The sequence below is a fragment of the Mauremys reevesii genome, linkage group 7 (assembly GCF_016161935.1).
Source record: "Mauremys reevesii isolate NIE-2019 linkage group 7, ASM1616193v1, whole genome shotgun sequence".
In the NCBI taxonomy this organism is placed as follows: domain Eukaryota; kingdom Metazoa; phylum Chordata; order Testudines; family Geoemydidae; genus Mauremys; species Mauremys reevesii.
This window is the reverse complement of record NC_052629.1, coordinates 64,568,585-64,595,509: the sequence shown is the minus strand read 5'-3', so window position 1 is coordinate 64,595,509 and position 26,925 is coordinate 64,568,585. Positions and strand designations below refer to the sequence as shown.

The 26,925-nt window shown below is 43.8% G+C and overlaps 1 protein-coding gene across 5 annotated transcripts in view; it reads left to right on the top strand.

The window, feature by feature from the left end:
- Positions 1-26,925, top strand: part of TUBGCP2 (tubulin gamma complex associated protein 2) — a 77,728-nt gene that overhangs the window by 37,588 nt on the left and 13,215 nt on the right. For all 5 annotated transcript variants that reach the window (XM_039547094.1, XM_039547092.1, XM_039547091.1 and 2 more), the window contains exons 9-16: positions 3,642-3,787; positions 9,204-9,384; positions 11,610-11,790; positions 12,508-12,680; positions 14,044-14,172; positions 18,905-19,025; positions 20,938-21,081; positions 23,753-23,881. In XM_039547094.1, coding sequence (XP_039403028.1) covers positions 3,642-3,787; positions 9,204-9,384; positions 11,610-11,790; positions 12,508-12,680; positions 14,044-14,172; positions 18,905-19,025; positions 20,938-21,081; positions 23,753-23,881 — 1,204 coding nt within the window. The remainder of the gene's footprint in view (positions 1-3,641; positions 3,788-9,203; positions 9,385-11,609; positions 11,791-12,507; positions 12,681-14,043; positions 14,173-18,904; positions 19,026-20,937; positions 21,082-23,752; positions 23,882-26,925) is intronic.

Sequence of the window (26,925 nt, the reverse complement as noted above, 5' to 3'; positions counted from 1 at the left end):
TATTACATAAACAGACAAGGGGGAGCCCGATCACATTCCCTCTGCATGGAAGCCATTCGACTATGGAATTGGTGCATACAACATCGAATACAGATCATCGCTTCCTACCTACCAGGCTGCCACAACACTACTGCTGATGCACTCAGCAGGCACTTCTCGACAGAATATGAATGGGAACTGCACCCCGCAATACTCCAACAGCTTTTCTCCCACTGGGGCACCCCATCAATAGATCTCTTCGCCACGACCCGAAATCGAAAATGCCCCGTTTTGCTCCAAGGCGGGACTAGGGACTGCATCCCTAGGGGATGCATTCCTCATCCCATGGAACAGCTACCTCCTGTACGCCTTCCTACCTATCCCTCTACTACACAGGGTTATTCGGAAGATCGCGGACGACAAGGCCCAGGTCATCCTTATTGCCCCGGCTTGGCCAAGACAGACGTGGTACCCCTACCTTCTCCGCATGAACTCCTGTCGCCCATGGGCTCTCCCCAACAGGCCAGACCTCCTTTACCAGGACAACGGACGAGTCCTTCACCCCCAGCTCCAAAAGCTCCACCTCACAGCCTGGTTCCTTCATGGTTCCAAACCCATGAACTAGCCTGTTCTGAGCAAGTCCTATATGTCCTCTTGCACAGTAGGAGAGACTCCACTCATAAAACCTACCTTCAGAAATGGAGGTGTTTCGCTCTTTGGTGCTCACATAAACATTTAGCACCCAACAACGTGACCCTTCCTAACATTCTAGATTACCTCCTGAAACTAAAACAGGACGGACTTTCGCTCAGCTCCATCAAAGTGCACCTGGCGGCGCTTACCACCGTCCATGAACTATTGGATGGGTACTCACTCTTTACACACCCCACCATTAAACGCTTTTCCTCTGGTCTGCAAAATCTCTACCCTGAAATTCACTCAACAGTGGCTACATGGAATCTTAACCTCGTTCTTCATGCTCTCATGAAACCTCCATTTGAGCCCTTGGTTACCTCCTCTCATCTCCATATGTCCATGAAGGTGGCTTTCCTAGTTGCCATAATATCAGCCAGGAGAGTTGGTGAAATGAGTGCCCTGATGGCCCACCCTCCCTACACAATCTTCTCCAAAGATAAAGTCACTCTGAGACCACATCCTTAATTTCTTCCTAAGGTGGTATCAACCTTCCACCTCAACCAAGTATATTTACCTACTTTCTATCCCAAACCTCACAAAATTCCACAGGACGCAACCCTGCATACTCTCGACATCAGGCGAGCAATTGCCTTTTATTTAGTCAGGACTAAACCATTTCGCAATGGTTTAGTTTCCATTGCCAAAAGATCAAAAGGCACGGTTATCTCTAAACAACGTCTATCCAAGTGGATCTCTGACTGCATCAGATCCTGTTACTGTGCGAAGAATCTTCAACCGCCCGACAACATTAGAACTCATTCCACTAGAGCCATGTCGGCATCCATTGCCTTCTTACACAACGTTCCCATTCCTGATATCTGCAAAGCGGCTACATGGTCATCTGAACACATGTTTGCAAAACACTATGCTGTAACGCAAGACACCACGGCAGACACAATAGTAGGTCATACAGTACTATCTTCAGTACTCCCTGCCGTATCTCCAAAGTCCCACCAACCGTAGTGGGTACTGCTACACATTCACCTAGAGTGGAGCACCCACAGGGACAGCACTCGAAGAAGAAGAGAAAGTTACTCAGATGTGTTACTTCGAGACGTGTGTCCCTGTGGGTGCTCCACTCCCCGCCCTCCTCCTCTCTACTTTGGAGTACTGAGATGACTCTCCACGGTAGAGAAGGAACTGAGGAGGGTGTGGGGCGCACGCACTCAGGAAGATTCCAACTAGACGGGAGATACCATCTGGGTGCGTGCGCCCCAACCAGGCACTGCTACCGAAAATCTCCGATCGACAGCACCGGGACGCACCGTCACCTAGAGTGGAGCACCCACAGGGACACCCATCTCGAAGAACCTCAGTTACTGCAAGGTGAGTAACTTTCTCTTCAGGCACCGCCCCCAGCATCTCCCATTGGCTGGGGGTGGTGCCTGAAGCAACATCAACACACACTCCTGCACCTCTCCTCCCCCAGGTTCTGTACGCTTCCCGGAGCGGCGTGGTGGCAGGGTAGGCAGGCAGGGAGCCTGCCCTGTCCCTGGTGCGTGTCGGGCCAGAGCCGCTCTAGGTGAATGCTGGGAGAGGGCGGGGGGGGGCACAAGGAGCTTGCGGGCTGCAGAAAATAACCTCGGCCCGCGGGCCACATGTTTGAGACCCCTGCTTTAGCCTAAGTCTCCGGGCTAAGGCAGACAGCACTCAACAGTCTAGGACTCTTGGGGCAGAGAAAGGGGGCAGACTTTAGCTTAAGCTTCCTGGCTAGGGCAACCAGCAAACATACAGTCTGGGGCTCTGGCCCTCTGGGTGAGAAAGAACATGGAGCAGACTTTTGGCTAAGCCTCCTGGCTAGAGCAGCCAGCAAATACAGTCTGGCCTCAGTCTCCTGGTTGGGGCAAGCCACAAAGAATGCACAGGCCTTCTAGCCTAGGGGTGACTAGGCCCCACCCTACTCCACCAGGTCTCAGCCCAGAGTCCTAACAGTGGCAGATGTTTCTGCCACTAGGTCACTGGGGATCCCACCAAAACCCACTGACTTGTGCTCCAGCAACAAAACCAGACAAAATCTGGTTTCCCTGGGTTGTTTCCTACCCTAGTCCAGGGGTCCTGGCAATGCCTGTCCAGGGTTGGTCTCCTCTGGGGGCAGGGTGCTGCACAGTGCAGTTTCAGCTCCAGAGTTCTGCAGTGGACTGGAGACATCTGCCTCTTTCCATGTGTCCCGCTCAACTGAGCTGCAGAGCCCTCCCTTTATATGTCCTGCCCCGCCCTGGTACTTCCGGTGAGGGGGGCGGAGCAGGTTTGTCTCTTTCCACCAGGGAGAGTGTAGTGCTCCGTTGCTCTCAAGTTTGGAGGGAGGCCATTCCACCTCACTATATCCATTAACAGGATTATTTAACAGGACAGGTTATCAACAGTTTGAGTTACAGTTACTCTGGGAACTAAAATGTGAAATATCCCGGTTTTTGTGGAATTAAGCTTTTTATTGATGCATTTTTTGCAATGCAACAGATCATGGAATATTTTCATTGTGTGTTTAATGATTGGATAACATTTTTAGAATACTAGAAAAATTATAGTTCATATTGATTGTTTAGATATTTTATTTTCAAGAGAGAAACATGTTTTCTTGTGGTGGGAATGTACATATTTCACTAAAATTAATGCTAATTTCTTAGTTTATTCCACTGTAATTTAATTGTGCTTAGCCCTGGTAGAGGTGTTCTAAAATTCCATAATTACAAATGGTGCTTTATATATGGCTTCACTTATTTACATTCCCCAGTGGTGAAGGCTACAGGTCAATACTGAGACTCACAATATTGCCATTTCTGTTGCCACAACTGAATACCAATCATCAAGACCCCAGTGCTCATGAAACATTTATTAGGAAATATTCCAGGAGCCAGAAGTCTTGTGGATTCCCATTTCTGATAGATCACATTACTAGTTTGAGGTCAAGTTAAATAGTAAACTTGTTTGTACTTATTGTATCTAAAAAACCTGCTTTAATTGCACAGTGAGTTCATGGTGGAAGAACACGAGTTGCAGAAGGAGAAGATACAAGAGGATTATAATGACAAATATTGGGATCAAAGATATACTGTTGTTCAGCAACAAATTCCATCATTCCTTCAGAAAATGGCTGACAAGATACTTAGCACAGGTAAGTAAGTGACTGTGACTCTGAATGTATAGACGTGTCTAAGATGTACAGTGACAACACAGGATGAAAGTGATTGGTTGCTATAAATTCTTCTACTATTCAACTTATAATTGCACTAAATGACATTAACATTTTAAATTGCACTTGAGATGCACAGATGTGCATAATGTGATACAGCATGGCCAGAGGGCAACAGGACAGTGATCAAGGGGAGATATGTAAGCCCAGGATGATGAGAGCCTTATTCCCTCTAGAAGGAAGAGAGGTTGCTATAGATTAATTAGAGCACCTGAAGCCAATTAGAGCACCTGAAGCCGGTCACCTGATTAAAAAAAACCCTGCTTCAATCAGACAGGGAGAAAGGAGCTGAAGCAGAGTGGTTTAGTGTTGGAACAGAGGGCAGTTTGGAGAAGTGCTGTGGCGGGCCAGAAGACCAAGACCCTAGGTAAAGGAAAACCCTGCTTGTGCAGAGCAGAGGGACTCCACAGAGACAAGGGGTTGAGAGAAACTTGGCCAAAGCGGAGAGAGGTTAGGAAGCCCCCACAAGCTAGAGGGCCGAAGAGGGAAGTGGCGCAGGGGAAAGTATCGCTAGTTCAAGTGGTCTGCCGCTATCCCTAGGGCCACTGGGTTGGGACCCAGAGTAGAGGGTGGGCCCGGGTCCCTCCCTCTCCACTCCCCTTCTCTGGGACACTAGTGGGACAGTTGATACCACAAATCAGGGGTGAGAAACAGCACCCTGAAACCTCCCACAAGAGAAGAAAGCATGGGACCTATCATAATAGTGCTGGCAACTTGCCACAATAATGAACGTCAGTAATCACATCAACTTTTCTGTTTCACATTGTCAGTGTATGATTTGGGGCTATTAATCAGCATTTTTTATTATGGGAAGACTACAGTATGCCTTGGCACATTCCTTCTAGAGAAAAAGGATCAACTAATGGTTAAGACACAGGATTGGAACCAGGGAGTGTTGAGTTCTGTTCTTGGCTATGTCATTTCCCTTCACTGTGCCTCAGTTTCCTTGTCTGTAAAACAGTAGTGATAATCTATTAGGGCTGTCAAGCAATTAAAAAAAATTAATCACACGATTAATCGCTCTCAATAATAGAATGCCATTTATTTAAATATTTTGGATGTTTTCTACATTTTTAAATATATTGATTTCAATTTCAATACAGAATACAAAGTGTACAGTGCTCACTTTATATTTAGTTTTTTATTACAAATATCTTCACTGGAAAAAAGAAAACAAAATAGTATTTTTCAATTCACTTAAAACAAATACAATCTCTTTATCATGAAAGTGCAATCTCTTTATCATAAAAGTTGAACTTACAAATGTAGAATTATGTACAAAAAATAACTGCACTCAAAAAATAAAACAATGTAAAACTTTTGGAACCTATAAGTCCAGTCAGTCCTACTTTCTGTTCAGCCAGTTGTTCAGACAAAGAAATTTGTTTATATTTGCAGGCGATAATGCTGCCCACTGCTTGTTTACAATGTCACCTGAAAGTGAGAACAGGCGTTCGCATGGCACTATTGTAGCCAGCGTTGCAAGATATTACATGCCAGATGTGCTAAAGATTCATATGTCCCTTCATGTTTCAGCCACCATTCCAGAGGACATGCATCCATGCTGATGATAGGTTCTGCTCGATAACAATCCAAAGCAGTGCGGACTGACACACATTCATTTTCATCATCTGAATCAGATGCTCCCATCAAAAAATTGATTTTCTTTTTTGGTGGTTCCAGTTCTGTAGTTTCTACATTGGACTGTTGCTCTTTTATGACTTCTGAAAACATGCTCTCAGATTTTGGAAGGCACTTCAGATTTTTAAACCTTAGGTTGAGTGCTGTAACTACTTTTAGAAATCTCACATTGGTACCTTCTTTACATTTTGTCAAATCTGCAGGGAGAGTGTTCTTAAAATGAACATGTACAGAGTCATCATCCGAGACTATTACATGAAATATATGGCAGTATGCAGGTAAAACTGAGCAGAAGATGTACAGTTCTCCTCCAAGGAGTTCAGTCACAAATTTAATTAATGCATTATTTTTTTAACGAGCCTCATCGGCATGGAAACGTCCTCTGGAATGGTGGTCAAAGCATGAAGGGGCATACAAATTTTTAGCATACCTGGCATGTAAATACCTAGCAATGCTGGCTACAACAGTGCCATGAGAACACCTGTTCTTAATTTCAGGTGACGTAAATAAGAAGCGGGCAGCATTATCTCCCGTAAATGTAAACAAACTTGTTTGTCTTAGTGATTGGTTGAACAAGAAGTAGGTCTGAATGGACTTGTAGGCTCTAAAGTTTTACTTTTTGTTTTTGAGAGCAGATATGTAACAACAAAAATCTACATTTGTAAGTTGCACTTTCACGATAAAGAGATTGCGCTACAGTACTTGTATGAGGCAAATTGAAAAATACTATTTTTTATAATTTTTACAGTGCAAATATTTGTAATAATAATAAGTGAACACTATACACTCTGTATTCTGTGTTGTAAATTGAAATTGTTGACTTCAGAAAAGCAGACTTTGACTCCCTCAGGGAACTGATGAGCAGGATCCCCTGGGGGAATAACATGAGGGGCAACGGAGTCCAGGAGAGCTGGCTGTATTTTAAAGAACCCTTATTGAGGTTGCAGGAAAAAACTATCTCGGTGTGCAGAAAGAATAGTAAATATGGCAGGCGACCAGCTTGGCTTAACAGTGAAATCCTTGCTGATCTTAAACGCAAAAAATAAACTTACAAGAAGTGGAAGATTGGCCAACTGACCAGGGAGGGGTATAAAAATATTGCTCAGGCATGCAGGAGTGAAATCAGGAATGCCAAGTCACACTTGGAGTTGCAGCTAGCAAGAGATGCTAACATACCTGAAGAAACCCTGCTTGTTACTATTAACAACAAGAAGAAAGTCAAGGAAAGTGTGGGCCCCTTACTGAATGAGGGAGGCAACCTAGTGACAGAGGATGTGGAAAAAGCTAATGTACTCAATGATTTTTTTGCCTCTGTCTTCACAAACAAGGTCACCTCCCAGACTGCAGCACTGGGCAGCACAATATGGGGAGAAGGTGACCAGCCTTCTGTGGAGAAAGAAGTGGTTCGGGACTATTTAGAAAAACTGGATGAGCACAAGTCCATGGGGCCGGATGCGCTGCATCCGAGAGTGCTAAAGGAGTTGGCGGATGTGATTGCAGAGCCATTGTCCATTATCTTTGAAAACTCATGGTGATCAGGGGAGGTCTCAGATAGCTGGTAAAAGGCTAATGTAGTGCCCATCTTTAAAAAAGGGAAGGAGGAGGATCTGGGGAACTACAGGCCAGTCAGCCTCACCTCAGTCCCTGAAAAAATCATGGAGCAGGTCCTCAAGAAATCAATTCTGAAGCACTTAGAGGAGAGGAAAGTGATCAGGAAAAGTCAGCATGGATTCACCAAGGGCAGGTCATGCCTGACTAACCTAATTGCCTTCTATGAGGAGATAACTGGGTCTGTGGATGAGGGGAAAGCAGTGGATGTGCTATTCCTTGACTTTAGCAAAGCTTTTGATACAGTCTCCCACAGTATTCTTGCCAGCAAGTTAAAGAAGTATGGGCTGGATGAATGGACTGTAAGGTGGATAGAAAGCTGGCTAGATCGTCGGGCTCAACGGGTAGTGATCAACGGCTCCATGTCTAGTTGGCAGCCGGTTTCAAGCGGAGTGCCCCAAGGGTCGGTCCTGGGGCCGGTTTTGTTCAATATCTTCATTAATGATCTGGAGGATGGCGTGGATTGCACTCTCAGCAAGTTTGCAGATGACACTAAACTGAGAGGATTGGTAGATTTGCTGGAGGGTAGGGATAGGCTACAGAGGGACCTAGACAAATTAGAGGATTGGGCCAAAAGAAACCTGATGAGGTTCAACAAGGACAAGTGCAGAGTCCTGCACTTAGGACGGAAGAATCCCATTCACTCTTAAAGCCTAGGAAGCAGTTCTGCAGAAAAGGACCTAGGGGTTACAGTGGACGAGAAACTGGATATGAGTCAACAGTGTGCCCTTGTTGCCAAGAAGGCTAATGTCATTTTGGGCTGTATAAGTAGGGGCATTGCCAGCAGATCGAGGGACGTGATCATTCCCCTCTGTTTGACGTTGGTGAGGCCTCATCTGGAATACTGTGTCCAGTTTTGGGCCCCACACTACAAGAAGGATGTGGAAAAATTGGAATGAGTCCAGCGGAGGGCAACAAAAATGATTAGGGGTCTGGAGCACATGACTTATGAGGAGAGGCTGAGGGAACTGGGATTGTTTAGTCTGCAGAAGAGAAGAATGAGGGGGGATTTGATAGCTGCTTTCAACTACCTGAAAGGGGGTTCCAAAGAGGATGGATCTAGACTGTTCTCAGTGATAGTAGATGGCAGAACAAGGAGTAATGGTCTCAAGTTGCAGTGTGGGAGGTTTAGGTTGGATATTAGGAAAAACTTTTTCACTAGGAGGGTGGTGAAGCACTGGAATGGGTTACCTAGGGAGGTGGTGGAATCTCCTTCCTTAGAGGTTTTTAAGGTCAGGCTTGACAAAGCCCTGGCTGGGATGATTTAGTTGGGAATTGGTCCTGCTTTGAGCAGGGGGTTGGAGTAGATGACCTCCTGAGTTCCCTTCCAACCCTGATACTCTATGATTCTATGATAAAATATTTGAAAATGTAGAAAAACATCCAAAATATTTAATAAATTTAAATTGGAATTCTGTTATTTAACAGTGCTATTCAAACTGTGATTAATCACGATTAATTTTTTAAATTGCAATTAATTTTTTTAGTTAATCACGTGAGTTACTTCGATTAATTGACAGCCCTATAATCCATATTTACCTCACAAAAGTGGGTTGTGAGTCTTTGTAAACTGCTTTGAAATCCTCACATGTAGCCTGAGTCCTGACTTTCAGAAGGGCACAACACCCACAACAATCCTGAGTTTCAAAAGATCTTTGTTCTTCATTTATGTGCCTAAATCAGTAATCCAGTTTTTCACAAGCCTCCAACACCCCATCAGTTCCTATTGTTCTCAGTGAGAAGTTGCTAGGTGCTGGGCATTTCTAAGATATAATCCCTGATTTTCAAAGGTTTTGAGTATCTGCAGCTCCCATTGACTTCATTGAGAGCTAAGGTTGCTCAGCATTTCTGGATATCAAGCCAGTTCTGAGTGCCTATGTGTGGTTTTAGGAGTCTAATTTTAGATACCTAGGGTAAAATTTTTAAAAGTGCTTGAGTCCTCTTGACTTCTAAACCACAGAGACATTTTTGAAAATTATACCCTTATATTTGAAAGTTTTGGCCTAAATGTCTACCTGTTCGAGAGAGTGAAAATTAATTGCATTAATATTAGTCAGACTAAACAGCAGCTGCCACTTTTTTCTTTTAGGGAAATATTTAAATGTTGTTCGAGAATGTGGTTGTGATGTTACCTGCCCTGAGGCTAAAGAGGTCATCTACACATTGAAAGAGCGAGCATATGTGGAACAAATAGAAAAAGCTTATAACTATGCTAGCAAGGTTCTTCTGGATTTCCTAATGGAGGAAAAAGAACTTGTGGCTCATTTGAGGTTTGATTTATTTCCTAAATGTATATTAATGTTTGTATTTAAATAGTGAAGTAATGATCTTTTCACCTTTTGGGTTTTTTCCGTGCCATGTTACCATTACATCATTGCAGTTCCAATAGAAATTCTGATCTGTAAAAATAAAGCAAACTAGATTTATGAGTTTAATGTGAAAAACAAATGGTTCTGTCAAGTATTAGGTCAAAAATGTATCTCAGTTGGAATTCTCAGAATCATAGACGTATTAAATCATCCAATGTATTCCTCAGGGCCAGTGCAGGATCATCCTGCAGTGCAGGATGCTTTGTAGTGATTTGCCCAGGAATGGGGCACATGTTTAATAAAAAATCTGAACACACAAACACCTGGATTAGAGGGTGGGGAAAAAGGAAGACATAATAGTTCTAGTTGTATGTCCAATCACAGGAAAATGCATCCTCTACATGAGAGTCTGCATACTGGCTGAGAGCTGATGGCTTTTGCTCCTTTTTTTCTACATTTAGCATTACAGATAGTTAACTTACTTAGCTGTCAGGAACAGTATCCCTGATAATGTCACAGCAAACCTGGTGGCTGAACTTAGTGACTTTGTCTTCACCCACAACTGTTTCAGATTTGGGGACAATATAGACCTTCAAGTCAGTGGCACTGCTATGGGTACTCCATGGCCTCACAGTATGCCAACATTTTTATGGCTGACTTAGAACAATGCTTCCTCAGCTCTTGTCCCCTAATGCCTCTACTCTGCTTGTGCTACATTGATGACATCTTCATCATCTGGACCCGTGGAAAAGAAGCCCTTGAGGAATTCCACCATGATTTCAACAATTTCTATCCCACCATCAACCTCAGCCTGGACCAGTCCACACAAGAAATCCACTCCCTAGACACTACAGTGCTCATAAGCGATGGTCACATAAACACCACCCTATACCGGAAACCTACTGACCGCTATACTTACCTACATGCCTCCAGCTTTCATCCAGACCACATCGCATGATCCATTGTCTACAGCCAAGATCTAAGATACAACCGCATTTGCTCCAATCCCTCAGACAGAGACAAACACCTACAAGATCTCTATCAAGCATTCTTAAAACTACAATACCCACCTGCTGAAGTGAAGAAACAGATTGACAGAGCCAGAAGAGTACCCAGAAGTCACCTACTACAGGACAGGCCAAGAAAGATACAGAAAGCCACTAGCCATCACCTTTAGCCCCCAACTAAAACCTCTCCAGCACATCATCAAGAATCTACAACCTATCCTGAAGGACAGTCCCTCACTCTCACAGATCTTGGGAGACAGGCCAGTCCTTGCTTACAGACAACCCCCCAACCTGAAGCAAATACTCACCAGCAACCACACAACAAAAACACTAACCCAGGAACCTTTCCTTGCAACAAAGCCCGTTGCCAACTCTGTCCACATATCTATTCAAGGGACACCATCATAGGACCTAATTACATCAGCTACACTATCAGGGGCTTGTTCACGTGCACATCAACCAATGTGATAAATACCATCATGTGCCAGCAATGCTCCTCTGCCATATACATTGGCCAATCTCTACGCAGACAGTCTCTATGCAAAATAATAAGTGGCCACAAGTCAGACATCAAGAATTATAATATTCAGAAACCAGTCAGAGACTACTTCAGCCTCCCTGAACACTCAATTACAGACCTCAAAGTTGCAATTCTTCAACAAAAAAATATCAAAAACAGACTCCAACGAGAAACTGCAGAATTGGAATTAATTTGCAAACTGGACACCATTAAATTAGGCTTGAATAAAGACTGGGGGTGGATGGGTCATTTCACAAACTAAAAGCTATTTCCCTATGCTAATTTTTCCTCTGTTGTTACTCACACCTTCTTGTCAACTGTTTGAAATGGGCCATCTTGATTATCACTACAAAAGGTTTTTTTCTCCTGTTGATAATAGCCCACCTTAATTGATTAGTCTCAGAGTTGGTATGGCAACTCCCATTTTTTCATGTTGTGTATGTGTGTGTATATATATATCTATATCTTCTTAATGTATTTTCCACTGCGTGTATCTGATGAAGTGGGTTTTAGCCCATGAAAGCTTATGCCCAAATAAATTTGTTAGTATCTAAGGTGCCACAAGTACTCCAGTTCTTTTTGCTGATACAGACTAACACTCTGAAACTTAACTTACTTTCTAACTCTCTTCTTTTTTGTATTTGCATTTTGTTGAGTAGGTCTATAAAGCACTACTTCCTAATGGACCAAGGAGATTTCTTTGTTCACTTCATGGATCTAACAGAAGAGGAACTGAAAAAGCCGGTAGATGACATTATACCTACTAGATTAGAAGCTTTGCTTGAATTAGCCTTGAGAATGAGCACTGCCAACACAGACCCATTTAAAGATGATTTAAAGGTAAGAGTCCATATAAGGAGAAAATAATCTGAAATAGAGCAGTGAGGCCCATCCATGTCCTAGAAAAATCCATATGCTTTAAAGAAAATTGTAAAAGCAAAGCAAAGAATCCTAGAAAATATAGATGGAAGAAAAAGCCCTCTTCAGCTGTCTCAGGATACTCTCCTTTCCACTTCCATTCCTGCTTCATTATTGACTCCTGTGCTGAAAGGATGAGGTGGACTCAGTATTGCTGAGTGCATACTTCCACTTTTATTTCTAGCTCTGAACTGCATAGCCCAAAATAATAAAATGAAGTGTTTGAGTCAATTAGTAGCGTCTGTCTATCTATTATGTTCAGAAACTTTAGCATGAAAGTCCCAAGAACTTCTTGAACCTTTGTTCAGGTCTAGCTGTCCAGTAGTAACTGACATTCAGCAGAGATGGATCTTTGCTGGCCCTTGTTTAGCTCTCTTGAAGGTAATGATCTCTCCACAAAACATCAAATTGACCATTCTTCTGTCTGTTCATGCTCTAATGTCACCAGAGCTGACACTGCTGATTAGCTCATCAACAGCATGATGGATACTGTACCAGTCGCTATTACTTAACTTGAGAATGAATCTAACAACATTCCATACAGTGCATTCAGGCCAGTCCTCTTGCCACACGTCTGTAGCTAAACAATAATAGAAAATGTCCAGCAACATCTTTCTCCTGCTCTTTGTTTCTTTACAGATTGACCTGATGCCCCATGATCTTATTACACAGCTCTTGAGAGTTCTGGCCATTGAAACGAAACAGGAAAAGGCCATTATCAATGCTGATCCCACAGAGCTCACTCTCAGTGGCCTAGAAGCATTTTCTTTTGATTACATTGTCAAATGGCCTCTGTCACTCATTATAAACAGGTAAAGTATTAGGCCACAAAGGAAAACTGCAAACCTACTTCTGCACAGAACTCATACAGTAGTTAAAAAAGCAAGACAAAACAACAGAATGTCTCTTTCTTGGAAGATGTAAACTCCCTAGGTTAGTGATACGTAAAGGGGCAGCACTGAGGTCATTTACTTCCATTGCTATGCCTGTTAGATCCTTAGACCATGACTTTATCTGTATTAAAACACTGCCAAATTATTGGTTATATGACCAAAATACCTGAGGTGTCTTTAGAATTTCAGGCTTCTATTTTAAACTATATAAAAACATAAAACTTATCTGGAAATGCTAGCAACATATTTTATAACTTAAGATTGCCTATGCATTTCCAGTCTAACTCTCACCGCCCCCTGTTGTAGTCACTCATAACTTTCTGACATGGTTGCCTTTCAGGCAGATATATTCCAAGTTAGGTCTCTGCTTGAAGGTGAATTCTTGTTTTAGAGTTTGAGCAAATGGATCAGCCATTCTTTGAATGAGAGAAGAGTTGGGGAAATACATTTCCCTCATTATTTTTAAAAAAAGGCACTTCTGTAGTAGTTCTTGAAACAAAATGGAGGGGTGGTATGGGCAAACCATTGTCATTGAGAAATGCCTTAAGTGATGTGGTGAAAATTGGTTTTTATTTGACCAAGTTACGATAGTTTGAAAATTCCACTTAAGCTGCAGCATAATCCTCTGCAAAAAGCTGCATCTATTGGGTGGGGCACAAGGGCCTCTTTGTGGCACTGAACATTTGGTGTCCAAAGATATTAACAGAAGTGCCAGTCCCACCCACCTCTGTTCCCCCTTTTAATGCATTGACAGCAAGTAGAGGAACTGTCACTGTGTCCAGAGCCTGGTCCTTGGCCACGTCTTTCTCCTTTTTCTCTTAAAAATCTTGGTGAAAAGTAGAAGCATTAGCACTAGTTTTTAGTGTAGTTGGTGCACTGCTGCATGCTTTGGCATCTGACAGCCTTCCAGCACTCCTTCCCCAGACGGGGATGAGTGTGTTTTTTTTCAGAACTGTGCAGAACAGTCAGGTGTGTGTGTGGGGGGGGGGGTTTGGGGGTGTGTGGCTGACTGGCTGTTCAAGGTGTTGGGGAGTTTGAGGAAGGGGTGCTGGAAGACTGGCATCACTACTGGGGCAGTTATGATTGTGGTTGCTTTAGTGGTGAGTAGTGCATCTCTGGGTGGAGGAGTAAAATGTATGTCATGTTAGATGCCTTAGCTTTTTATTTCCTTGCTTTGGTGGTTTTGTATTATGTGTGGTGTATAGAGCAACCTTATCTTGTCTGCTAATTAGAATGGGGTTTAATCTTTATTATCTTCGTTCTTCCTGTGTTCTATTTCCAGGAAAGCTTTAACCAGATACCAGATGCTTTTCAGACACATGTTCTATTGCAAGCACGTGGAGAGACAGTTGTGCAATGTTTGGATCAGCAATAAGGCTGCTAAGGAGTACTCACTACATTCAGCTAAGTGGTATGGCTTTTTTACTCCCACTGGAGCATTGTGAAGTTTTTTCTTCCTCTTAGTGGTTACACATTTTAAATGTCCCTTGTTCTGGTCCTTTCGCTAAGTCATTGTACATGCTTTTGCCAGGCGAAGAGCAAACTGCAGTTGTTTTAAGCAGCATTTCAGCATCTGATAGAAAGCCTGCTGATTAATTCAGACCTTGTTATTGGTCATTCTTCTTTAAAGAGAATTTAGTGCTAGTAAAGTATTAGTAAAGTGTACCCACCCCCACTGAGGTCCCTGGTGGTCTTAGCCCCCAATAAGAAAGATGACAGGGCAATAGGTGTCTACCCTGAAATCAAAGTATGCTAAAACACTCAACCTGTTTGGCAGAAAGCTGGCCTGCAGTTCAGGATCACTAACCAGCTGGCATTGCTGGGGCACTATGACTTCAACTTCTGGGACAATATATTAAAATGTATAGACATATTGCCAAAGGATGCAAGACAGGAATTTCTCGGTTGCTGAATGAGGGAAAGTTATTGGCTAGAACCTCATTTCAGGCGGGGTTGGATGCGGCTGACTCTGCTGCTAGGGCATGGTGTTGGCCATTTCAATGCACAGATGTTCATGGCTCCAGTCATTAGGTCTCCCTCAAGAGGTCCAACAGACTTTCCCTTTGAAGGGTCATCCCTTTTTCTCCAAGCAGATGACATGACAAGCCACATAGTCTGAAAGACTCCAGGTCAACACTCAGATCTTTGGGCACATATATACCAAATAAAAAGCAGTTTTGTCCTCAGCAGCCACACTGCTATTTTACTTTCACACCTTGCCACTAGGACCTAGTGAGAAAGAAGAGCAGAGGATACAGGGGAAGACCTCCCCCTTCTTCAGAAGCTGCTAGTTCATTTTGGCAATCTGGGAGTGCAAAGCAAACACTTTGTGTTTATCAAAGACAGCCTACCAGTTTCCATAGTACCAGCCTCTCCTACTCCTCTGTTTACCAACTAGCTATCACACTACCCGAGTATTTGTTCTTGCCTCACCACAGACCAGTGGGTCTGAAGCACGGTGGAATTGGGATACACCCTTTAGTTCATTTCTCTCCCCCCCCTTCCCACTTCCTTCCCTATCCGTCTTCAGGGACCACTCTCATGAGGAAGTTCTCCTTTGGGAGGGGCAGTGCCTCCTACAGTTGGGAGCCATAGAGGAGGATCCGCAGTTGCACAGAGGGAAGGGGTCTTATTCCCTCTATTTCCTGATCCCAAAAGCAAAATGAGGCCTCAGACCCATACTAGACCTGTGACACCTCAACAAACATTTAAAAAGGATAAAGTTTTGCATAACCATGCTGGCTTCCATTATCCCCTCCCTTGGTCCTGGAGACTGGAATTCTGCACTCAACTTAAAAGATTCACATTTCCATATGGCAATACAAAAGTGTATAGTAGCAGTGGCTCCTTTCCTCAGAAAATCAGGAATTCAGGTGTTTCCCCACCTGGATGACTGGTTGGTGAGAGGATGGTCCAACACTCAGGTGCAGTCCAGTATGATTGTGATCCAATCCACCTTTGACACGCGAGGCATCAGCAGGACAGAGAAGTCAGTCCTGTCTCCTGTACAAAAATAGAGTTCATAGGAGCAGTCTTGGACTCTCCAAAAGCAAGGCCTTCCTTCCCCAGGTACATAAGAATGACTCTATTGGGTCAGACCAAAGGTCCATCTAACCCAGTATCCTGTCTTCTGACAGTGGCCAGTGCCAGGTGCCCCAGCGGGAATGAACAGAACAGGTAATCATCAAGTGATCTATCCCCTGTCACTCATTCCCAGCCTCTGGCAAACAGAGGCTAGGGACACCATTTTAGACTATGCTAGCCATTGCTTTAGATCTGAAGGTTTATCCCACTGTGACAGTGCGAAATTGCCTCAGGCTTCTTGCGGCCATAACAGGTTTTTGTCAGAAGATAGACGGATATTCAGTATTCACTCATTCGACAGCAAACAGATTCCTCAAGGGTATGTGTAACCTCTTCCCAAAAATCAGATGGACAACTCAGAATCTTTAGAAAAGGGAAATTTAATTAAAATACCTTGTAATTCTCCTTCTCTGAAAGTATCCTTGTAATGGTCTCTAGGCCTTAAAATGAATGAGATCTCTCCTTGGCTGTACTGCCTTATCTTAGGTTTGCAGGTGTAATGGTTAGTGATCGCTCTCAGGGAACAGAAATGGTCTCAGGGAGGCACTCTGAAATTCATGAATGAGCACATGCAGTTGGTTCCATGGTTGGAGTTCCATGAACAGGGTGGACTAGAATCTTCCTTCATCCTCAGTGTGAGGAAAATCATGGTAGCCCCTGATGATCCTAGCCAGTCTCTCTTTCTTGGAAGCAGGCGAGCAAGGCAGGCTGGGAAATGTAGACTGTCTGGGTAACCATGCTGTAGTCCCAGCCCTGTCTTATTCATAATTTTGTAAAGACTTCTTTAACAATTATATCGAAGCATACACCTCTGAAGAGTTTTTGAATTAACATAAGAACAGCCATACTGGGTCAGACCAAAGTTCCATCTAGCCCAGTATCCTGTCTTCCGACAGTGGCCAATGCCAGGTGCCCCAGAGAGAATGAACAGAACAAGTAATCATCAAGTGATCCATTCCCTGTCACCCATTCCCAGCTTTTGGCAAACAGAGGCTCGGGATGCCATCACTGCCCATTCTGGCTAATTACCATTGATGGACCTATACTCCATGAATTTATCTAGTTCTTTTTTGAACCCTATTATAGTCTTGGCCTTCACAACATCCTCTGGCAAAGAGTTCCACAGGTTGACTGTGCGTTGTGTCAAGAAATACTTCCTTTTGTTTGTTTTAAACCTGCTGTCTACTAATTTAATTTGGTGACCCTTGGCTCTTGTGTTATGCGAAGGAGTAAATAACACTTCCTTATTTACTTTCTCCACACCAGTCATGATTTTGTAGACCTCTATCATATTCCCCCTTAGTCATCTCTTTTCCAAGCTGAAAAGTCCCAGTCATATTAATCTCTCCTCATACAGAAGCCGTTCCATAGGCCTAATCATTTTTGTTGCCCTTTACTGAACCTTTTCCAATTCCAGTATATCTTTTTTGAGATGGGGTAACCACATCTGCACGCAGTATTCAAGATGTGGGCATACCATGGATTTATATAGAGGCAATATGATATCCTCTATCCCCTTTCTTGGAAGCTGCGTGGTTGAACCTGCTACAGCTCACATGCTCAGACCCCATTAGAAAGGTTCTTCTGGGTAGCAGAAAACCTTCAACTAGAGCGATTTACCTAGCCAAGTGGAAGAGATTTGCAATTTGGTGCTCACAGAGTCATATCCCTCCAACACAATCATCGGTCACCTTTATCTTGGACTAACTCCTAAAGCTGAAACAGCAGGACTTGTCTCACTCCTCGATAAAGGTTCACCTGGCTGCCATCTCAGCTTTTCACCCAGGAGAGCATGGATGCACCATCTTTACTAATGAAATGGTGCAGCGGTTCCTCAAGGGGTTGGACAGATTATATCCTCATATTCAGCAGCCCACCTCCCACATGGGACCTTAACTAGGTACTCTCGAGGCTGATGGGGCCCCCGTTCGAGCCCCTAGCGACCTGTTCACTTCTCTGCCTTTCCTACAAGATGGCCTTTTTGTTGCAATAACATCAACCAGAAGGGTGTCCAAGCTCAAGGCTCTCACATCCCACCCCCTATATACCATTTCTTACAACGATAAGGTGCAACTGCGACCTCACCTGGTGTTCCTCCTGAAGGTGGTCTCGAATTTCCATGCCAATCAAGACATATTCCTTCTGGTCTTTTTCCTGAAATCCCGTATCAATAGCCATGAGCAGAGCCTCCATTCCTTGGATGTGCAGCATGCATTGGCCTTTTATGTTGAACAAACTAAGCCGTTCTGCAAGTCAAACCAGCTATTTGTTGCGGTAGCTGACAGGATGAAAGGCCTCCCAGTGTCCACACAAAGGATATCCTCATGGATCACATCCCGTATTGGGGTTTGCTATGATCTTGCAAAGGTCCCTGCCCCCACTTTGACTGCACGTTCCACCAGAGCTCAGGCATCTTCGTCGGACTTCCTGGCCCTGGTACTGATCCAGGAGATATGTAGAGTGGCTACGTGGTCTTTGGTCCACACCTTCACTTGACATTACGCAATCAGCCAGCATGCCAGGGATGATGCAGTGTTCGACTGGGCTGTGATTTAATCAGCAATTCCATAAACTCCGACCCCACCTCCTAGGTAAGGCTTGGGAGTCATCTAATTGTAATCTATATGAGCAAGCACTCGAAGAAGAACTCACCTTCTCATAACTGTTGTTCTTAGAGATGTGTTGCTCATATCCGTTCCAAATCCACCTGCCTTCCCTTCTGTCGGAGTATCTGGCAAGAAGGAACTGGAGAGGCAGCGAGTTGGCAGGGCCCTATATGTGGTGCCATGAAGGCACGACTCCAGGGGGTTCCAGAGCCAATCCAATGGATGCTGCTAAGGGGAAAAATCTTCTGGCGAACTGTGCAGGCGGCGTGCACGCACGTAATTGGAACAGATGTGAGCAACGCATCTCGAAGAACAAGTTACAAGAAGGTGAGTAAACATTTTATTTCCTGTCTTCTGGGTGGTTGTCTTCAGTTGTGCTTCACCTGCCTGTCTAAAGTCAATTCCCAGTTATGGTTGCCATCTCTGAGTTTTGCTGCTTGTTGCCTCTTTCAGGTTTGCTGGTGCTTTCACACTACGACAGCGGATGCTGAATTTTGTACAGAATATCCAGTATTATATGATGTTTGAAGTGATGGAACCTACATGGCATATCCTTGAGAAAAACTTGAAATCGGTGAGTTTAGTGGTTTGACCTGTGGCCTGTTGGACAAGAGTCCCACATCACTGAACTTTACTCTTATCCCTTTTTGTTTAAGAAAAAATCAGATTTCAGTTACTTAAAGTAAATATTTAAATGTACTGTTCTCTGGAAAACAGTTACTGTGTTCCCCACACTTACTGCGCCAGAAGACATTGTTGGGAATTCTATAAGTGCTATTCCTGTGGTGATTACATCAGAAGCCTGACAATGCTTCTGCCTAGAAAGGAAAGAGACTTAAGGAGGGGCAGCTAAGGGAAGATATTGGATCCAGACAAGAGTTTTCCAGAAGGACACTTGTCTTACTCCCCATTATTTTATTGCCTTCTTAGTAGTCTAGATTGGAGTGACTCTCACTAGCATTGTTGTCCCTTGGCATGTGGCTGTTCCAGTGATTGAAGTTTACAATGCTAGTTTGATTTTTGTATGTGTTTGTGCACCAGCACCTGCTAAGAGAATAGTTAACTCCTGCAGAAGAGTTTGCAACACACACTTTTGGATGTGGGAGACCCACAAAAGTAGCTCTTTTTCTTTCCAAAATTTATTCCTCCAGAGGCTGTTCCTGTGCAGGCAGACACTTACAGGGCTAAAATTGTTGGTCTCACCACACCACAGTAGTGCTGACTCCTCTTCTTCACTTCCCAGCTTTATTATTAATAAAGGCTTTTCCTCTCTTAGAACCACACTTTTCTCTGTGCTCCAGCGTCTGCTTACACCACCATGTGACATGGTGCCAGCAGTGGCTGGATCCTATCTACCAAGAGAGAAGAAAATAACAGGAACAGAAGAAAGATTGCAACTCCTTTGCATGAGGGGAGAATGGTCCCAGAGCACTGGGATGCAAAGGTTTTAGACATACCCAGGAATCATTGATGCAGAGTTTTGGCTGACTCTAACTGTGACTATGACTAATGATCACTCTGAATTCTTTTGTATGTTCACTCCAATCTCCCTGAGGGTCCAGAGGACTAGACTTTTGGTCAGGAAGGTTGGGTGACATATACATTGCTTTTGTTTGTTATGACAGTCAGTTATGAAACAGAATCATCCTAATCACTAATTTGCTATTAAAGGCATGATACAGTCTTGTAAGGGAATTGTCAGCAAGGGTTTAGACCTCCCCAAGCATCTGGGGAAAACTTCCATTGATTTCAATAAGGCATATATTGCACTACATGTTTGGAGCACAGAACTAGCTCTTAATCACACTTTGGGACTGTTTGGGTGAGTTTTTCCCTACCTGGTATTCCATGAATTAGGATCACTGAGATTTAGAAATTACAGGAAACAGCAGCCCCTTTCAGGCTGATGTTCTGCGTTGTGCCAATCTCTCCTCGTTTTCGTCAAGCAGACTGTCATAAAAAAGAGCTCTGAAATGGAAAAGGAACCCCTTGGCATAAGAACCAACATCTCTGACTCATTGGGGAATGGAGTTTATCCCTATTCCATTCTAGTTCTGGGAAAGGTTGTGCTTTTGACCCTTGTTGGCTCTGAGAAGTGTAAGCAGATGTCTTAGATGTATTTGCTATAATACCCTTCTCGTGACTCAATTTGTGTTCTTAATCTCTGCACATCTTGAGTCAGTGTAGAGTGTTATCTGAATGTAAACTTGTTAAAACTTGAAGCCATATCAGTTGAGATGACTAAAAACTTGTAAAACCCTACAGAAACAGTATCTCAATCTCATTTTGTTCCCATAATGTATTTCCGGTCTGAGTTTAACCTTACATTTTAAGCACTATGATCTTCTCAATATCTCATAGTAATTTTACTTTTTCTTTTTCCATTAATTTATTTCACATCACTAATGATATTTTAAATCTCTGGTAGCAGGCTAGTGTAAGGAATTGGTTGATGTGTTGTTTATTGTTGTGTTTTCCTGTAACAGGCTTCCAATATTGATGATGTCCTGAGCCACCATACGAGCTTTCTGGATAACTGTCTAAAGGACTGCATGCTAACAAATCCTGAGCTGCTGAAGATCTTTTCCAAGCTGATGTCTGTTTGTGTCATGTTCACAAACTGTATGCAGGTATGGGGCCTCCCAGCACTCACCACAGGGCTTGCAGCTGCTCAAAATGCCACTTCCCTCTTCTCGCAGTGCCATTTCTTTTGACTTGCCCCTCTCTCCTCCCTCTGAAATACTTTGCTTCTTTCACTGGCCTCTCCTGTTCCTGTGAGCAGCCTCTTCAGCTTTCTTTTTACTATTCTGACAGCTGCTTTGGCAAGAAGATGATGACTGAAACATCCTAGGGAAAGTTTGAGTTTGTTGTTCCAAGAATATTGATAGAGTTTATTACTGATGAGAATTGACTCGTAGTGCTTGTTAAGAATATAAAAATGGCCATACTGAGTTAGATCAATGGTCCATTTAGTCCAATATCGTGTCTTCCGCAAGTGGCCACTACCAAATGCTTCAGAGGAAATGAACAGAACAGGGCAATTACTGAGTGAACCATCCCCTGTCATCTAGTCCCATCTTCTGGCAGTCAGATACTTAGGGACATCCAGAGCATGAGGTTGCATCCCTGGCCATCTTGGCTACTAGCCATCGATGGACCTATCCTCCATGAACTTAACTAATTATTTTTTGAACCCACTTCTATTTTTGACCTTCACATTGTTCCATGGCTACGAGTTCCACTGGTGGACTCTATATTGTGTGAACAAGTACTTCCTTTTGTTTGTTTGAAACCTGATGCCTGTTGATTTCATTGGATGACCCCCCTTGTTTATGTGTTCTGTGAAGGGGTAAATAACACTTCCTTATTCATTTTCTTCACATCATTCATGATTTTATTGACCTCTGTAATACCCCCTTCAGTTGTCTCTCTTCTAAGCTGAATAGTCTTTTTAACCTCTCCTCATATGGAAGCTGTTCAATACCACCAATCCATTTTTGTTGCCTTTCTCTATACCTTTTCCAATTCTAATAGATCTTTTTTGAGATGGGGCAGCCAGAACTGCATGCAGTATTCAAGGCATGGTCGTACCATGGATTTATATAGTGGCATTGTGCTATTTACTGTTTTGTTCCTATCCCTTTCTAATGGTTCATAACATTCTGTTGGCTTTTTGGTCTGCTGATGCACATTGACTAACCACAATGACTCCAGGATCTCTCTCTGGAGTGGTAACAGCTGATTTAGACCCCATCGTTTGGTATGTATAGATGAGATTATATTTCTCTATGTGCATTACTTTACATTTATCAACACTGAATTTCATCTGCTATTTTGTTGCCTAGTTACCCAGTTTTGTGAGACCCTTTTATAACTCTTCACATTCTGCTTTGGACTTAATTATCTTGACTAGTTTAGTATCATCTGCAAACTTTGCCACCTCACTGTTTACCCTTTTTTCCAGATCATTTTATGAATATGTTGAACAGCACTGGTCCCAGTATAGATCATTTACCTCTTTCCTTTTTGAAAACTGACCAGTTATTCCCATCTTTTGTCTCCTGTCTTTTAACCAGTTACTGATCAATGAGAAGTCCTTCCTTCTTATCCCATGACTGCTTATTTTGCTTAAGATCCTTTGCTGAGGGATCTTGTCAAAGGTTTTCTGAAACGCCAAGTACACTATATCCACTGGATCATCCTTGTCCACATTTGTTGGCATCCTCATAGAATTCTAATAGATCGGTGAGGCATGATTTCCCTTTGCAAAGGCTGTGTTGACACTTCCCCAGCATATCGAGTTCATCTGTGTGCCTGATCATTTTATTCTTTTCTATAGTTTCAACCAGTTTGCCTTGTACTGCAGTTAGGCTTACCAGCCTGTAGTTGTCAGGATTGCCGCTAGAGCCTTTTTTAAACATTGGTGTTACATTAGCTATCCTCCAGTTATCTGGTACAGGACCTGACTTAAATGATGGGTTACATACCCGTTAGTATTTCTGCCATTTCATATTTGAATCCTTTTAGAACTCTTGGGTGAATTCCATCTGGTCCTTGTGGCTTATTACTGTTTAATTTATCAGTTTGTTCCACAGTCTTCTCTATTGACACCTCAGTCTGGGACAGTTTCTCAGATTTGTCATCTATGCCTGATTGGTTGGAAGAGTCAGCAGACTGGCTGTTAAGCCCAGCAGCATTCAATGGCTGCTCAAAGCATTCACCCACAGCTTCAGTAGTTCCTGCACCTGTTTGTTCCCAGCCTTCTTCTAGTCCCATTCTTAACCCAGCCTTCTAACCCAGTGGTTAGAACAGGATTTGGTAGTCAGGAATATTCAGGTATGCATTGTGCAAGTTCCCTGTATATCTCTGTCATTGCATCTCTGCTCTAACTCTCAGCACCCCAGGCTCTTCCTTTCTGTCCTCTTCCCTCAAACTCTACCAGAGCACCACTGTACTGATCTGCAGCACCCTTTACTGTTCAGTCGTGGGCACCCCTAATGCACCTCAATCCTGACCTGTAATACAGTTGTTTCTGCCAGCACTGGTGTCTCATGCAAAATGATGTTGTGTTTTAGTGATGTATGGGCAGTGAAGCAATGGGAGGTCTGGTGGGAGACACCAGATTCATCACTGCCTTAACCAGGATTTGATCGCATTTACCCCACTGCTATGGAAGAAAGCTTTTGTGAACTATTGAAGCTCTAAAGTCCTGCCTGAATTAAAACCAGTTCTTATGCTTCATTTTAACTATAGAAATGTGGCTTACCATTTACAATGTTTTATCATCTACTCTTCCCACAGAGATTTACCCAAAGCATGAAGCTGAATAATGAAATGGGCCGGCTTACATTAGAGCACGGCACGATGTTGGGCCCACCAACAGAGCAGGAGCGTGCCGAGGAGGTTGTGAAGAAGCAGCTAACTAATAAAGTAAGACACCCACTTTTCAGAGTATTTATATACTTGTTCTTAACTGGCTAATTCTTCCTTCCAGACAGCACCTTGAAAGTCCAGTTTGTCTTCTTTCTACCTTTCTTCTATTGCACTGAAAAAGCCATAGAGGTACTTCACAATCATCCAGCCAGCAGCGTGTGCTGTTTCTGTTTGGTAACAAGGAGGGAATAAGTGTTCTTTAAACTAACCAGCCAGGCTCCTTTTAAGTGTGAACTTAAAAGTTTGTGTAAATAAATACATCCAAAACATTCCCCAAAGAGCGGCTTCATTCTGAGAAATGGCCCCTCAAGATTCCATGTCTATTATGCCCTTAGAAATGCCTTTAGTGAATTCAGATCAAATGTGCTCAGGTTACAAGAGAAAAAAAATATTTTTCTAACTGCTAGCACTACAAGCTCAGCCAAGTCTCTGACAGTCAGGCTGAGCTTTTTTCTTCTCAGGGATGGTTATCATTCATAGAGGTTGAAGCACTGCAAGCTTCCAGTGACAGCCATGCAGCTCTGTTGTCTTCAGTGGGTTTGCGTAGCTGTAACTGACTGGAACTTAGTACACAGTTCTGATGCTAGAGGAAAGGAAGAGAATCCAGCTTTCTGTCAATCTTACACCTATAGAGCCAGCCCAGTCAACAGATAAAAAGCACTGAATGCTTACTTTGGTCACTAAAGTCAGCAGATCTGCCTCTCCATACACACATGGAGTGGGTCTGCTGGGTAAGGGCCAGTTCCACACAGCAGCTGTTCAGTGCAGTTCCTTGTGAGATACAGAATGGTTACAGACTCAGCATACCACTAGCATCGGTAAAAAGCACTTAGCCAACCCCGTGCCCTCTCAGCTTCGTTTTGCCAACCGTGATGGTCTCTGGAACTATTCTTGCATTTGCAAGTTCTCACAGTTGATTTTATTCTTTATATATTGTAAATAATTAGTCACTAGTAGTAAAATTACTAGTGTTTAGTCAGTCAGTTATATTTTCTGGGTTTATCTGTTTTTCCATCAATCCCTGGTGCCAAGGGATGCCTTGGTCACTGTGCTTCAAGCCCTGCGTTTCCTACAATAAGTCTATGCCCTTGAGCAACCCACAGTCAAGTTGCTTGAAGTGCCTTGGGGAAGCTCATACTGGGACCTTTGCCAAATTTGCAAGGACTTTAAGCCTCAAACAAAAAAAAGATCAGGAAGCCCAGATAAAGTCTGCTCATGGAGGAGGCACCAAGACCTCCATCTGAGCCAGCCAGTCAGAATCAGCACAGAGTGCTTTGGCATCCTACCATGTCAGAGTCCTGGCACCAACCCTAGTGCCTAGGAAGAGGCATAAAAAGCAGACTGCCGAAAGGGGGCAATCCACAGCAATGAAGTTGTTGTCAGTAGCTACTGGTGTGGTGCTCTGCTCTTGTTCGATGATAACAGTCGGCTGCATGTGTTTTCCCTCTGTGTGCTCTGTGCAGATAGCTGACACAGCAAACCCCAAGAGAACCCCCAAAGACCACAGACTCTAGTAAGGTACGAAGGAACCCGAGCCAGGTTTATTGTCAAACGAAGCACAGTAATAGTTTCCCGTAGACTCTACAAGACATACAACGAATTTGTGCCCTCTGGCAATGGACCGGCTCAGTCAATGGCGGGACTTTCCACTGCCCCCTAGACCAGACAAAGATGCGCACTCTGGGACCTACTTTTATACAGTTACAGGACAGATTACCCATCCCTATTGATGTATTGAGGTACAGCCCCTTGGCTCATTAGGGTGCTGTCTCCCCCTTTGATCATGTTGTTTCAGACAAACAGATCTATCCATCATGCTGTCCTGTCTTTAAGATGCATCTGCCTGTTCTTTGTTATATCTATGGAATATCCTTGTATCGGGCTGTCCAGGTGCCATCTTGACACAAGTTCCTCTTATTAGCACTTATATGTGAATGCACCTGCTTCTAATAACCCTCTTCTCGCCAACTTCTGTGAGTGAGGCCTACCTCTGGCTCACAGCCCAGCTTTTGCTTAGCAATGCCTAGAAGTACTTTGGTTCAGGCCTCAGACTGGGCCTCTGACACAAAAGTTTGTTTCAGGGCCTCATCTTACTACAGAAGTCTGCCAGGCATGGGGATCAGAGTAAATTGCACTCTAAACCCAAGCACTCCTCTGCCTTGGTACCTCAGAAGCCGGCACCTATGCAGGTACTCTTGAGTCCAGAGCCAGAAGAGGCTCCCATATCTGCAGCACTGCACCGTACCGACTCTCTCGGTACTGACCGTGTCAGAGGTGTTTGTAGCTGCTAGTCATCTCTTGCTGTCAGAACCGGTGTCGCTGACAGAAAGAGTCATCGCTTTCAGTGCTGGTGGACATGGGTGAACTGGCTGGATCATTACAACGCATAGTACTGGACCAGTCTCGCGTACCCATGACAGCTTGCCCTTTGATATCATCAAAGGGGAAACCCACAGTGCTGGTCTTGCTGCAGACCTCTCCACCTTGGCACTGATCGCCAGCACAGTCAGGAACTGCACTCCCATGGCCACTGGAATGAGAGTTGTTCTCTTCTGAGTCAGAGATTGGGTCATACTCTTCCCAGTTTCAAAGCTGCTCTTGTTACTCCTCCAGACATTTCTAACCTTCCATGGTTCCAGTCACAGGAACACCATCGAGTGGTTGGCCAGGAGGTCGCTTGGGTCCTATGCCAGTCTAGAGGCCCTTTTGGAACCTGTGGGGTTTTCCTCTAGTTTCCAGGACACATTCCAGGCACTTCTATTTGGTGGCTTTGGAAGGATGTCCTGCACCTTCCCACTGGGCAACACCTCTTCCCGACTGTGGTACCGAGCCCAGTACCAGACTCCAAAAACAGGTTCAACAGGCCCTCCTAGATAAAGAAGGGAAGGAAGAGCATCCACAACCAGTGCTGGCCTCCTTGTCCTTCTCTCCTGACAAGGCAGTCTCAGTCGAGGGCATCTCGCCTCCCCTAGATGACTATAAAGCTCACCAAGAGTTGTTAATGAGTGTAGCCTTAAATCTGAGCATACAGATGGAGGTAG